Source organism: Tachysurus vachellii, chromosome 1, assembly GCF_030014155.1.
Source record: "Tachysurus vachellii isolate PV-2020 chromosome 1, HZAU_Pvac_v1, whole genome shotgun sequence".
NCBI lineage: Eukaryota > Metazoa > Chordata > Actinopteri > Siluriformes > Bagridae > Tachysurus > Tachysurus vachellii.
In genome coordinates this window covers 7,252,408-7,268,178 of record NC_083460.1, presented here as the reverse complement: position 1 = coordinate 7,268,178, position 15,771 = coordinate 7,252,408, and the positions used below count along the sequence as shown (strand labels likewise).

The 15,771-nt window shown below is 39.9% G+C and overlaps 1 protein-coding gene across 1 annotated transcript in view; it reads left to right on the top strand.

Annotated features, from left to right (window-relative positions):
- LOC132846117 (piezo-type mechanosensitive ion channel component 2) overlaps positions 1-15,771 on the top strand; it is a 48,613-nt gene that overhangs the window by 13,829 nt on the left and 19,013 nt on the right. The window contains exons 12-27 of the mRNA XM_060870661.1: positions 294-442; positions 837-1,010; positions 2,646-2,845; positions 4,787-4,947; positions 5,161-5,337; positions 5,456-5,578; positions 5,980-6,180; positions 6,369-6,573; positions 7,784-7,885; positions 8,016-8,181; positions 9,364-9,607; positions 10,323-10,425; positions 10,775-10,931; positions 11,949-12,038; positions 12,534-12,664; positions 12,899-12,967. Of these exons, the coding sequence (XP_060726644.1) occupies positions 294-442; positions 837-1,010; positions 2,646-2,845; positions 4,787-4,947; positions 5,161-5,337; positions 5,456-5,578; positions 5,980-6,180; positions 6,369-6,573; positions 7,784-7,885; positions 8,016-8,181; positions 9,364-9,607; positions 10,323-10,425; positions 10,775-10,931; positions 11,949-12,038; positions 12,534-12,664; positions 12,899-12,967 (2,452 nt within the window). The remainder of the gene's footprint in view (positions 1-293; positions 443-836; positions 1,011-2,645; positions 2,846-4,786; positions 4,948-5,160; positions 5,338-5,455; positions 5,579-5,979; positions 6,181-6,368; positions 6,574-7,783; positions 7,886-8,015; positions 8,182-9,363; positions 9,608-10,322; positions 10,426-10,774; positions 10,932-11,948; positions 12,039-12,533; positions 12,665-12,898; positions 12,968-15,771) is intronic.

Sequence of the window (15,771 nt, the reverse complement as noted above, 5' to 3'; positions counted from 1 at the left end):
TATCAAGTTTTATATTCCCAGAGAGAATGGAAATGTCAAATTATTCTGCCGTTAATTGCTCTGTGATCAATCTCTAAGTGAGTACAGGATCATTCCTGGAGTTGTTTGCACTGGTACGCTCGGATACGATCGAGTCTTGTGTTTCCTTATTAAAGAAATTTTACAGTTCCACATGAACGTTCCGCTCGAGCAACATGAAAGATACAGTTTACTTAGAATGTAGAATAAAACACTGGTCAAATTTTAGCATGTTGAACCTCAAAGATGTGACGTGGGCTTCTTTGTTCGCGCAGGTGCACTATGAGTACTGGAGAAGGATTTTAAAATATTTCTGGATGTCAGTGGTGGTGTACACCATGTTGGTACTGACCCTCATCTACACGTGCCAGTTTGACAACTCCATCAACGTCTGGTCCGACATGACAGGCATGAATGAGGAAAAGTGAGTTCATCACCTCTAGTGTTCGTGTTTCTGTAGCACCTCTAGGGATCATATTACAGAATTACATAATGGTGTAGATATCACAGGTCACTTTATTTCCAAAGATATGGGAAATAACAAAATTTCATGAATAATTCTCATTCTTTAATTTGGAAAGTGCAAAATAAAAGCATAGGACATGTTGCTTGCAGTCATTCATTTATTAAAGGTATTAAACATAACACAAATAATATTCGATTGATTTGATGATTATGGAGTATTGTAGATTATGGCATACTGTAGAATTGTTGTTGTTTTTTTACACACACCTCCTCTCCCTTCCTCCCTGTCTGTCTGTCTGTCTGTCTCTCTCTCTCTCTCTCTTTCACTTTCTCTCTATCTCTTGCTCATCTAGACTGAAGGATCTGGGTCTGGAGAGGTTTTCTGTAGGTATCCTCTTCACACGCATCTTCATCCCTACTTCCTTTCTACTAGTCTGCATCCTTCATCTGCATTACTTCCATGAGCGCTTTCTTGAGCTCACTGACCTCAAGGCTGTGGCTGCCAAACAGGACAATGCCATCTACAGGTGAAGAGTTGATAAACATTATTATTATTATTAGTAGTAGTAGTAGTAGTAGTAGTAGTAGTAGTATTAGTAGTAGTAGTAGTAGTATAAGTATTAGTATTATTATAACTAGTATCTGACATAATTTATAAAACATACTTTTTTCTCTTTACCCCTTTTTTCTCTTTACCCCCACTAAAAAGTCCCCTTGAATTCTCATCATCATCATTTTTTTCTTGTTCACATTCATTCTCTTTTAGGATTAAGTCTTTATTGTGTCATTTCAGATTTGTTATATGTACCCAGAAAGATCTTCATAGTCAAGCAATAAGCTTTAAACATGTACTTCCTGTCCCTGTTTTAACCATTTGTCTGCTCTCGTCTCTCTTTTGCCATCCATAATGGCACTGGCCCCACAGCCATGCCAAAGTCAGTGCCCGTATCTGTCTGATTATGGATAGGTGGGTGACTGCTCGTACTCCGTAGCACCCATGGACCCTCCACTCTGAATGTTCAAATCTCCCTCCCTCTCTCTTTCCCCTCACCTATGTTCATTAATCAGTTAGTGAAAGAAAATTAGAGCTCAAATGTGAATGATAACATATGATTTATTGAGCAATATGTTGTATGTTTTGGAACTTTTGGTATTATAACATTTTTTAGTGAATGATGTATCCTTAAGCACACTACTTGCACCACCAGTGACCCAAAAGACATGTTTGACCCCTAAAGTAACATCCCTACATCTCTTTGTATAACCTTTTCCATGCATTGACTGCATTCAAAATCCTCCATAAAGTTCTCTCCTCGGCATGTCAGCTAATGTGCACGTCCCTTTCTCGAAGCACCTCTCATTTTCATAGTCTCCTCACCCGTTTCCTCCTCATATGTACCTATTTGATGAAGTTACCTTGTTCTTTGATTTAAGGCATTGATATACTGTAAATTTACAGTCTGCTATTTAACTTAGGTATTCAGTGGTTTGATTTTGTGTTTCAATTATAAAACAATTGCTTTTTTAACAGCATCAAGCAAAAAATTCCACATCCTCAGAGCAAGTAAGTGCGCTCTTGTAAGGACAGAAAAAAATAAAAACCTTTCCAGTGCCATGCAGCCATAACATGCAAGTTTTCAACCCCCTTGACCCTCCATCAGCTGAGACGAAGACATCCTATATGATAGTACTGCCCTTTTTTTTGCAACTCAAGCTTTTCATTAATGTCATGGATCCCACCTTTAATTCTGACTGATAATAGAACATGAAATATATTTTCCTTGCTATCAATTACTGACTGACTTTTGACCTTAACCAATGAACTGACCGTATTGTTTGTGCTGAAATGCTTTCACATTCATAACCACATCCCTGCTGCTCTGTGAAGACTCTGAGCTCACAGCATCCATGATCTGTACCCTGCCTGTACAATATAAGCCCAGTCAAGCTCTTTACTGTCTATAAAGGCACTAACCCGCATCATCTGCTAGCTGGAAAGGATAGAATGTTATTAGATGCTAATCTAATAAGCACTGTAGCTTAAAAAATATTAGGCTTTTAGTGAATTCCAAAAGTTTGTGAGCATCATCGGTTAGTGCTCTTATAAACAGGCAAGTGCACCATCTGCCCCTGTTTCTCTAATGAAAAGTCTTGATGAACAGACTCGCCCATCCAGATGGGAGCTTGGCAGATCTCACAATGATGAGCTCTTCTCCTGATTCGTTGGTGGACAAGGAGAAAGAGATGTTGGTGGTGGAGAGCATAGCGGAGGAGAAAAAAAAGGAGGAGGACTCCATCCATGGTGAGAGTCAACACTGCAGTGTGACTACAGATCCAGAAATGCCATCAGAAGAGAGCTCAGGTACAATGATACTTTTATTTTTACATTTATGTGTGGTTTGTGTTGGTGGGGTGTGTAGTTAGTGTGGGCGGTGTGTGTGATGTTTATGAGGGTGGCGTGTGTGTGTGGTTTATATGGGTATGGTGTGTGGTTTGTGTGGGAGTGTGGACGGTACAGTTTGTTGTGTTATGCGTAGGCAGGATGTGTAAGAATTTTGTGAGTGGGGTGTGTGTGGGTTATGTAGGAGTGGCATATCTGTGTGTGTTTGTGTGTCGTCTACATATGGGTGGAGTGTGTGAGATTTGTATGAGTACACCTAAAACAGAGGCATGTCACAGTTACAGTATATGTGATTTCAGACCTTGGAATTTTGGCCATTTCTCTTGGCTTGAACCAGGAGCAATAGTAAATCCAGTGTCACTGTCTGACAGCTTGATGTATCCACAATATGTCATTCAGAAATTAAAGATTTATGAAATATTGAAAAACCCAAGGGGGCACGGTGGCTTAGTGGTTAGCACGTTTGCCTCACACCTCCAGGGTTGGGGGTTCGATTCCCACCTCCGCCTTGTGTGTGTGGAGTTTGCATGTTCTCCCCGTGCCTCGGGGGTTTCCTCCGGGTACCCTGGTTTCCTCCCCCGGTCCAAAGACATGCATGGTAGGTTGATTGGCATCTCTGGAAAATTGTCCGTAGTGTGTGATTGCGTGAGTGAATGAGAGTGTGTGTGTGCCCTGTGATGGGTTGGCACTCCGTCCAGGGTGTATCCTGCCTTGATGCCCAATGACGCCTGAGATAGGCACAGGCTCCCCATGACCCGGGGTAGTTCGGATAAGCGGTAGAAAATGAATGAATGAATGAATGAATGAATGAATGAATGAAAAACCCAATGACACTTCTACTCAAGAAATGTCTGACAACCTCTGGCCACTCTGAAATTCCACTTACCGAATTCTGGACCGGACTCTGAATATGAGGAACATGTTCCACATAAATATTGATGTATTTTATGGACTTTGCCAGCGATTAAAATGGCCCTGTGTACATACAAGGTATCACTTTGCATGAAGCAAAGAGCAACAATTAAATGTTCAGAAGGATTTTTCATGCTCGACAGTTTACATTAGCAGGGCTGTCAAGTGTCACGCATTGAGCATGACAGTCACGCATTTGGGTCTTTTGTCACGCTCTCCCGCCACACATCGTATTTCCCACACAGAAAAACGTACTATTTATCATATACAGTATTTAATATGCCACATCGCCCAAAATGTATCTGTCCGCACCGCTGTCTCTATGGTCTCTATGGAACCGGGCAGGAATCAAGCGCGTCTCAGTTCTTAGTCGAGCCTGACACTTATCAGTCAATCAGAAAATATCACTATTGTATCTGGGTAAGATTTAATGCATATTAAAAAAACATATCATTAGCGAGGGTAATTTAGATGGTCGTTTTGAACAAAACCTCAACACGAAACAGCTTGTCTCTGGACGGGACATTGTCCTCAATCATGACCCTAAAAATGTCTGGGCTTGAGCTGAACTGTTTTATATGGGAGCAACATTACAAATGATAAAGGCAACAAACACTTACAATAAACAACACCAGTCATACTCTCTCTCTCTCTCTCTCTCTCTCTCTCTGTCTCTCTCTCTCTCTCTCTTTCTCTCTCTCTCTCTGTCTCTCTCTCTCTCTCTCTCTCTCTCTCTCTCTCTCTCTCTCTCTCTGTCTCTCTCTCTCTCTGTCTCTCTCACACACACACCCACACACACACATAAATTAATAAATGGAAATTAAACGAATACTTTGTATTTGGTTAATTTGCGGTCAGTGATCCTTTCCAAAAACAACAACTCCCCCATTATTGTTTTTTTTTTTTTTTTTTTTCACGCTTTTTTGTCACGCTTGCCTGTCTTCAAAACTTGAGAGCCCTGCATTAATCCTAAACTCACTCTGTTTGTAGATCTGAAAAATAAGTGGCACCTGGTGATGGACCGTCTAACTGTGCTGTTCCTGAAGTTTCTGGAGTACTTCCATAAACTGCAGCTTTTCATCTGGTGGCTTCTAGAGATCCATGTCATCAAGATAGTGTCTTCATACATCATCCTGGTGTCTGTTACTGAGGTAACCGCAGTCGTTTACTTCATCTGATTCAAATAAGCCATTCGTACTGTCTGTCTTTTTATATTTTCTACACTTTGTTCCCTTTTAGTCCAAATGTAACTGCCTTAGAAAGATAGAAAGTGTTATATACTTATATACCCTGTACTTCTCATATAGACTAACGCCATTTTAGCATGAAGGGTCGGTCTGATTAATGTAAACTGATGTTTGCAGGTGTCTCTGATGAACTGGGTGTTCCTGGCTTCATGGGCCTTCGCTCTTCCCTATGGCCAGTTCCGAAATTTGTCCTCCAGCATCTGCACTGTATGGACTTGTGTTATCATCATCTGCAAAATGTTGTACCAGCTAGAGTCAATAACCCCAGAAACATACTCAAGTAATTGTACAATGGTGTGTGAACGTTTTTAGACGGTTATATGAAGCTATTTAATTTCATGTCTAATAACACTCGTTGTCTGAGATTTTCATATTCAGTATCTGACGGATGTATCTTCGTATTTTCTGTTAGCCTATAAATTACACACAAGATCAGCGGAAGTACATGGAGAGCTCTTTGCTGTACGAGAAGCCAGTGGACCCTGCAAACTGGGTTGGACTGGTGAAGTTCCAGTCTCTTTTGCCAAATCTACGGGTGAGGAGACAAATTATGTAAAGATGTAAGAAATATGACGAGCGTCATATACACTTACGGAGGAGAAAAAGCTGAGGATGAAAAACTGTGATAGTGCTGATTAAAAATGAAACAATAACAACATCTTTATGTGGAACACTTTAGGTCAGACTATATAATGAACAGCCGTACACATTTCTCTGTCTCCTTGTTCTCACTGGATACTGGAAAGCGTGATTCATTTAATAAAAGGAATGGATAGGGAAAAAAATTTAAAGGATTCACTCAATCAACCAAGCCATGTTTGGTGTCACTGATGTATTTGTCTATTTAGTAATTTCATGTGTTATGTTAGCATGACGTCTGCTCTATAAAGGCTGAGTGTTAACCGTGCAACATTATTGATGCTGTCTTTCCTCCAGAATAATTTGCTGATGTTGGCGATCTTGGCATTTGAGGTAACCATCTACAGGCATCAGGAGTTTTTCCGGCTACGGAACAAGCTCTCTCCTCCTCCTTTTAGAACAATTTTCCATGAAATTACTCGTCAACACCTTGATAACGGCATCATCAGCTGTGCCAAATACTTCATCAACTACTTCTTCTACAAGTTTGGGGTAGAGGTAGGTCACCAACAGTTCGACTGTTCCAGCAACTTTACTATATGGAATCAGACACTTTGGTGTGTTGGATGCAGCGATGGATTATTAAATTATTTCAACAAATAGTTCCTTCTGATGCAAAAATGACATGATATGAAAAATGTTTTGTTTTATCCTGCCCAATCTGTGTGCTTCATTTCTCATCTCAGGTATGTTTCCTTTTGGCGGTGAATGTTATTGGCCAGCGCATGGACTTCTACTCTATGCTGCATGCCTTTGCTCTGGCAGCAGTGATGTACCGGCGCAGGAGAAAGGCCATTGCTGAGATCTGGCCTAAATATTGCTGTTTCCTGGCCTGCATGATCACCTTTCAGTATTTTGTCTGTATAGGCATCCCTCCAGCAGCATGTAAAGGTGAGCTTGAGTGTGTCCATGCAGTCAGTCTGTGTATAGATGTTTGTAGAACGCTACCTTAGACTGAAGGACTTGATATGGTAGTCAGTTTACATGTAACATGGCTGTAACATGTCGTCGCTGTCGGGCAGAATCCTCGTATCTCCAAAACCGTTATTTTTCAGGAAATGAAAAAAACACCGTACCGTATCTGCAGTGCACAGGGTTTAGTCCGCGTTGCAGTGGATTGTCTTGCGCTAAATTCCTGTCCTCAGACGAGCACCAGAACTAGCGGGGGTCAAGATTTTTTTTTTCTTTGAGCCTAGTGTTTTGAAGACATTTACCTCAGAAGACGTGTTGATTCGTTGCGACTCTTCTTGAGGAGAAATATGCCGCGAAGCTCTCCCGCGGAGTGAGGAAGAGGTGGACAGTTGAAGTGTCCAATGGAGTTATGAGATTTGCGCTCAAGCTATTTTCAAGACTTTAGATTGGTTAATAACTTGTAAAAATAACAGACCCACGTGGGGACTGACCAATAGCATCGATATGTGAAAAAATAAGTATTCCATTTATTTAGCAGTTTTTTGTAATCAGTTTACTTCCCATCAACCGGACCCTTCAGTAGAGTTCTGTGGCTCAGCAAAGTTTGGTTGTCATGGCCTACATGTGCTCCTGCGGCTAGATCTTGACACAGCACCACTTCCATCCTCCCACCCTTTGGATCTACCTGATTGATCCTGTTGCTTTAATTCCTGTACTGTATGTCCTAAAGATCTACACTTCTCAAAAAGAAAAGAAAACACACTTTGATCAATGGATAAATGAATCTTGCATACTATAAACCTAAGAACCTTCTACTGTACATACTTATAAAAGCTGTCCTGTGTTCATCTCAGGACTCTTCTTCAAAATATGTTCTTAGTGAACATCCTACTACACCACTTCTACACCTGTATAATGCAATTATTTATAATCCCACTACTGGGTGTCATCCAGAAAAAGGATGGGTGCCTTTCCCAGTCTGGTTCTTCGCAAGGTTTCTTCCTTATGTCACCTCAGGGAGCTTTTTCTTGCCACTGTCTCCTTTGGCTTACGTATTAAAAATCTAATATATAATACATGAAGATATTGTACGGTTGCATTGTGACAATATTATTAAAAGCTCTACATAAATAAAACAGTTAAAATTGAATTGAATGGAACTGACTTGACATGTTTTTTCATTTTGCAGACTACCCTTGGAGATTCCCTAACTCTTCAGCAGATTCCAATGTCATTAAGTGGCTCTACCTGCCTGATTTTCGCACAAAACCAAACCCCAAGTTCCTCATCTGTGAGTTGTGATTAAAACCATTGATAACTACTATAGTATTTTAGTATTATAATAAACTGAAAGGACGAAATTTTTCACAGAAGTACAATTGTGCCTTTCCCGTATTCATTCCTTCTCTTCTCTGTTATAGATGACTTTATGTTGCTGCTGAGTGCGTCGTTGCAGCGACAGGTGTTTGATGAGGAGAATAAAGCAGCAGTCCGTCTGATGGCTGGAGAAAACGTAGAGATCTGCCGAGATCTGGATGCTGCCTCGTTTAGCGTACACAACCCCGTCCCAGACTTTATACACTGCAGGTGCTAACATGGACACACACATAGTGCTTTTCTTTTAAATTAGCAGTATTAAGTTGTGTACCTTGATGCTAGTAATTGAGAGAGATATGGTGGACCAAACAATCACCAGAGCTTTTGCGCTGTTCAATTCTATTTTACTTGTATAGCGCTTTAGGCTTTAAAAATGTTGACACAGTTATTTTGGAACCTAAACCTATAAGCTGGCCGTAATTCTTAGTTTGTGCAATGTTCAAATAAATAGATTGTGTTATCAAAGTTTTTCCGTGCCCTGGCTTGACTCTACGAATGCACAAAATGCACAAAATAAGTATGCACAAAATCTCCACATCCATCTATCCATACATCCTTCCTTCTTATCTTCCTTCCTTCCTGTCCTCTCATTCCCAGTTTCTTCTCCCACAGATCAGGTTACAGATGGAGAATGTTGACTGTAGCCAACCTTCACTTTCGATCATATGCTTTTTTTTCTCTATAACTCAATAAGCAGCTTTTATGTACAAAGTGAATTGTTGTCTCAACAAGGTGATCGGTGAGGAAATGAGAAAGTGAGCGAGAGAGAGAGAGAGAGTGAGAGTTAGAGGGAGATAAGAATCTGTCCATTCTGACCCATCAGCAACACTTGTATGTATCTTTTCATCAAAGCCCTTAATACAGGCTGAGTAGTGGGACCTACATTTAGCTATCAGTGTTTCCACACACAGCTCTGAGTGGCTGTGAGAGGTAATGTGTGGAGTGATGTAACACACACCCAGGTGGGTAAGAGGTCTAGAGTGCACTCAGATAATGAAGATCCATACATACCAGCTTTTACAGCCCATATGGTGAGCGCTCGCTTCCTTTATACTGTATATGTACAGTATATATGTGTACATGTACTCGGAAACATCGGTTCCTCTGACAGTATAGCACGTGTTTACTATTAGCTGCGTAGTAAGATTTAGAACCTTTACTAAATACTGTTCAGGCATCAGTGTCAGAAAAAGGCGTTTAAATATCATCATACCAAATGAATAAAACGGACACACGAGACTGCAGCATTTATGTAACATTGCATGTTGCATTCATGAATACAACATGTCTAGTTACAGACATTGTGTGTAACACATAATACAGCACATTTGATACTGGTACAGTTCAGAATTTTCTGCTGGCTCTTCTGAAGTGGTACCCTGTGTCTTATAGGTCATATTTGGACATGCTGAAGGTGATCATTTTCAGCTACCTGTTCTGGTTTGTCTTGACCATCATCTTCATCACGGGTACAACACGCATCAGTATTTTCTGCATGGGCTACCTGGTGGCGTGTTTCTACTTCCTGCTGTTCGGCGGGGAGCTGCTGCTCAAACCCATCAAAAAGATCTTGCACTTCTGGGACTTCCTGATAGCCTACAATGTCTTCGTTATCACCATGAAGAACGTCTTCTCTGTGAGACACATCAGTATTTGTTTGTTTGTTTGTTTGTTTTTTACTCATCTTAAGGCTAAAAGCTTGTAACTTCCATTACTATTTTGTCATTTAACATAAAGAACACTTTTTAGTGACTGAGGCAGAAGGAGGCATTAAGGCTAATAGACTCATATTTCTAGGACACACTTGAAACAATTACCCCAGGGTTATTCTAAACCCTGAGTAAACAGAATACTGAATGAACTTAATTCACATTTTACATTATTCATACTTTAACCCCAGGTATTCATAACCTAGCGTGTTGCACTGCACAGGTTCTGCAAATTTACAGTGTCAAAAACCATGATTGGGTAAATACAGCCAGCGTCTGGCTACTTTAAATAATGGCTTGTTTCACGCTTTTTGAGTTTGTTGCATAGTTAACCAGGTGTTCATTGATATTTCACTTATTTCTAGCACTTCCCAGTGCTTTGCCGCCTGCAGCTGCCCAGCTGTATTTGTTAAGGGTTGCTTTGTCCCGGTTTTCACATGAAATGAGGCATACAATGTTCAGTTTCTGATTGGGTGTCTGTTTCGCTCTGTATCTGGTCATATGTTCTAACACCACATCGCATCAAATTGCACACAATTGGCACAGCATTGCAACATCTGTGCAGGCACTGCTTTGGAGTAAAATATGGTGCTAATGCCACTTCTACATTATCAGTGTGGTTCTCATGGTTGCTTTGCCCAGATTCTTGCCTGTGGCTACATCAACAAGTTGAAGGTGAACTGCTGCTGGCTGATCCAGCTGCTGAGTCTGGCCTGCACCATCAATGACTATGAGGACCTGCCAGGTACAGACCTCTTGGTACTTTGTCCCAATGAACCCAACCATCAAGATTTTCTTAATGAAATCTGGATTTGGTATAAATTCACTCAGCAAGTGTTTACGTGTACTGTCATGGATAAAATCAGTAAATGCTGTTGTTTCCACATGCATGTGGTATGACATTATTCAATTGACCAGAAGACAATAGCTGATTGTTGTGCACAAATTTCTTTGAGGTGTCTGTTTTTTTAGTCTCTGATACACAAGGCTATTAGATATTAGATATTAGGGTGAACTTTAGATCATAAATGATCCAAAGATTATCTGATGTGAAATGTTATATACAGTATGTGTGTGCCCATGTGTGTGTTCAGTCTCTAGTGCTGTCTGTGACTTGCCTAAGGATGAAGCAGGAATCATCTGGGACAGCATCTGTTTCAGCTTCCTGTTGCTACAGAGACGTGTCTTCATGAGCTACTACTTCCTGCATGTTGTAGCTGATATACGCGCTGGACAGATTCTGGCTTCTAGGTAAAACGTGTTTAAGAACATTGACCTCATTATCACTCTTCACACAGCAATCACTGCTGAAATAAGGTTCATTATTTTTTTTATGTTGGCTGTTTCCCATTTTTTAACTAGTATTCAAACATTAAACTGTCTAATGTGACCTCGACAGTGTGCATAATGGATAATTTAACAGCCGTTTGGAATGTTTGCAGTCAGAAGCTTGGCAAGTAACCAACATCGGTGTTAAAGTGTAAAGTGCACTATATAAGGAAAGGTATCAATTAAAACATCCATATTCAAACTTCGTAATTATCTTATGTGAGCCAAGGCGAGGTTAGAAGGCTAACAATAATTAAAAAAAAAAATTTTATGAGTAAATACATTGTTATGAGTAAATACATTTTTTGTCTCGTGTTTTTTAAGTTAAAACATCTTATAGACCATTTTAAAAATATATTGGGCAAAATTTTGAGCTAAAATTCATCCACTGCACAATCCAGCAACACCAGGCATATGCGATATAACCGTTGTAATTGTGTTAACATTTAGTAGAACATCTTATATTTACTCTTCCTATCCCATTTCTTTCCTCTTAAAGAACAGTTATTCTTAATCAAATGAAATATGTTGGATAAAGCCTACTAAAAATTTCCTAACAGGAAAACCTTACTAGTATTTTTCACTTATCTTCTACACAGTGTTCTTGCCAGGTTGTGAAAGAGTCTGCTCAGTTAAATTTATGCACCTGAAAGACGACACGAAAAAGAAGAACCAGCCAAAAAAAAAAAAAAAAAAAAAGGAATTCACAGTTTCTAAAATCTAATAGCTGTTTGTTGTTCCAAGTCTGGTTCAAGAATTTTTTTTGTTAAATCCCAAAATGATAGTTGCACATTAACTGGTCATTATTCATACAGTAAATGTTCTGTTTCCAAAAAACTTTTTTCACTTAAGCAACAGAAATGCAACCTCTTTTTTTTTTTTGTTATTCCATTGCTCTGTGTGTGTGTGTGTGTGTGTGTGTGTGTGTGTGTGTCTCAGAGGAGCAGAGCTGTTCCAAGCATCTATAGTAAAGGCAGTGAGAGCTCGACTGGAGGAGGAGAATAAATCTATGGAGCAGCTCAAGAGACAGTGAGAATCATCACATATACACACTATACCTGGAGCAGAAGTTTACCTAGTTCTTGCCTTTGAAATCATGTATTAACCAACCAATTTCTTAATTCTGTAACAAAATAAGGCATCAAATATGCACTAGGCTGGATCATTAAAAACTAGTTGACATTGAAAAATTATTATTGCACAAAGAATAGAAGGACTTTGCATCACCAAATGTTTGGAATTCAAAGAATAATATGTTTCCATTACATTTAGCAGACACCCTTCATCTAGACTGACTTATGTACATTTAGTCTCATTTTATACAACTGAGCAATAGAGGGTTAAGGGCCTTGCTCAGGGGCCCAGCAGTGGTAGCACTGTGGACCTGGGATTTGAACTGGCAACCTTCCGATTGGTAACCCAACACCTTAACCACTAGGCTACCACCTCCCCTGATATGTTAGAAAAGAAATAAGAAAGACATCTGAATCATATCTGCTGATTCATGTGAATGCCTTAACCCAGGATGGACCACATTAAGACCCGGCAGCAGAAGTTTAAGAAGGGGAAGGAAAAGATGCTGAGTCTGACCCAGGAGTCTATAGACAACCAGACCTTAATTCCACCTGATGCTGGTGAAGACGATGATGACGATGGTACGACAAACACATCTGAAGTAAAGGATAATATGTTTAAACTGGTTGTAGACCAGTTTCATATAGGCTGATTTAGGTCAAGAATGAAATTTTAAAATCTCTGTGCTGTAAAAATGCTTCATCATATGTCATTATAGAATTTTGCACCTTAGACACAAGAAAATACACTAACTTGTATGTGTGATTCATTTTTTATTCAGTTATATTAATGATCTTGCCACCATTTTATTGTAGGAGCAGAGAAAGAGAAAGCCAAGGCCAAAAAAAAGCAGTGGTGGAGGCCTTGGGTTGACCATGCTTCCAGTAGGTTTACTATCATAATTTCCTCTGCTCTGAGTGTTCCTTGTGTCCTTGACCAGAATTCAGATGATTCCCATACTGCACCAGGGCTCAGTGAGACCGACCAATCAGCAAACTCAAATCACCCAGGCCTTATGCTTCTCCTGAATCTATTTAAGGCTTATAAGAAAATATAGACAGCTCCAGAATTACTGACACCTTTCATGACAAAGTGCAAAATGAATAAATTAAACGTGTGTATGCTATATAGTTCAAACGTTAAGGTTTTCTTTTAGTAGTGTATTTTTGTTGACCCTGGAAAAAACACTGGAGAAAAAAACAAAGGATAAAATTGCCAGCACTGTCATCATGTTGTGTGAATTCTGGCTCTGACAGTTCCACAACCTCAGTTACATCACTCCAGTTCATGATTAGTTTCAACTAGAGATGTGCGCGGGACTGTTTTTTTAATCCCGCTCACGCAGTTATTATTTCTGTTTGTACCCGACTAATCGATTTATTTGACTTTGTTTCCCAAAATATATCAACACCACAAGCTAAATTTTAAACCACTTGACCCCTGACCAGGCAGTTACTAGGGCGGAATGAATGAAGGCTGTAAATGCACTGCGCATGAACATGTTTGTCCTGCAAGCCTCATATCCGACTTGCTCGTGCTCGCATGAACGTAAAACTCCCGCCCGGGCGACCTTTTTGTTGCATCCTGCGGGATAGCAGTATCGATGCACAACTCTAGTCTCAGGAAGATGCTCTTTAAGCATTTATAGCAAGCTTTCGTAAATTCAGACCACAGTTTTTTTTTTACATGGGTTCAGATTAAAAACAATTCAAATGGCTGTTATAAAAACTCTATCTACAGCATGGAAATCAGTCCTCCGAGGCAGAAGATCATCAATCCTCAGAGCCAACAGACCACCAGCCTCAAAAAAGTCCCGCCTCCATATTTTACAGCCAGTGGGCTACCACATGAAGTTCGGATTTTTGCCATGAAACCATGCCGAAGATTTACCTAGACAGCACTTTTATCAGTGATACTTTGATTTAGATGGGCACCTAATAGTCAATATAAAACATGAAACTTTTAGCTTTGAAATTTTTATGAAAATCTGTTACAAGGACAACAACTACTTGTGCAACTCACTTGTGCATTTATTCTTTTAGTTCTTAAAACTAGAACACCGTGCAATTTTGTTTTAAAACTTTTTTTTTTTAGTTTAACTATTCTTTACTGGTAACATTTTGCCACACATGAATTTAAGATAAAATACTATTAAAAAATAAGTACAGAAGATACTAAAGAAAAGTTTGTCTTTTCCCACAATTGTTTGAGGGGAATCATTTTTTAAATATTTATAATATTTTATCATTTTGTCCATTTTCTTGAAAGGTGCCAATAAATCTGGAATTGGCTGTGTATTTATACTGTAATATAGAATGAATGTCCCTCAATACTTTTTCTACATTTTGTAGTGTTACAACCTAGAACTAAAATTGACTCAATTAGGATTGTATTTCATGACTCTACACAAAATAGAACATAACATTTAAGTAGGGGAATGAGTATACTTTAAGTTGCATAAGTATTCATCCATATCACTGTTAAACTTTCCATGTTATTCATCCATGTCACTGTTAAACTCAAAACTGTTGTCATCAGAAGTTATTTAATTAATACAGTGTAGTCCATTCATTCATTTTCTACCGCTTATCCGAACTACCTCGGGTCACGGGGAGCCTGTGCCTATCTCAGGCGTCATCGGGCATCAAGGCAGGATACACCCTGGACGGAGTGCCAACCCATCACAGGGCACACACACACTCTCATTCACTCACGCACTCACACACTACGGACAATTTTCCAGAGATGCCAATCAACCTACCATGCATGTCTTTGGACCGGGGGAGGAAACCGGAGTACCCGGAGGAAACCCCCGAGGCACGGGGAGAACATGCAAACTCTACACCCTCAAGTGTAGTCCACATTTGCACAAATAAAGTGCCACATGATCTCAATCTACTTTACAAGTCATTTTAAAAGATTTGAAAACTTATATTCCGTCACAGTCTTTTTCCTGTCTGACAGAACCTAAGAGCTAAGAAGATGCCTATTTTTGATCCATTAATTGACGTTGATTCATTCGTTGTCCTTCCAATTTTCTGGGTGAGGGTCATAGTGCAGCAAGCTGAGAAGCGTCTCTGTCCAGAAGGACACACCTGATACAGTTACTGTGTGAGGAGTATTGGGGCATCCTTATAAGGTGCCAGAACTATCTCACTATACCAGTTTGTCATTCCCAGTCCATAGGCACTGCCCCAGATTTTTATGACAAATTGAAGAGACAAGTTAACAAAACAAACCCAACCTTGTCTAATGCGTTCAACATCACATGCTTAGCTAGAACATTACTGAGGCCATCTAAAAGTCATTTTTTTCTCTACAAACTCCTCCATGGCTGATCTTCTGGCTTCTGCTTTCTTCTCACATACCTCTTAAATGAGTGAGGAGAGCCCTTCATGAGCATTGCTCAGAAGACTACTTTGTTCAAATTGATGGCTTCCCCCACCACTGGTGTACATCAGCATGTCCTATGGCTACTGCCTGGCCGTATGACGGGCACCAGCAGCCTTCTTGCAACAGATTCTTCCTGCTTCTACGATCAAGATCCTGCAGATGGTCCATTCAATATCAGTGTCTCACACCTCACTTAGTACATTGTAGAAGTCCATGGGTTCTGGGTTGTGGAAGTTCAAACTGGTCCCAAATCTGACAAGTTGACAGCTCTGCTTATCCCTTAACACAGTGTCCA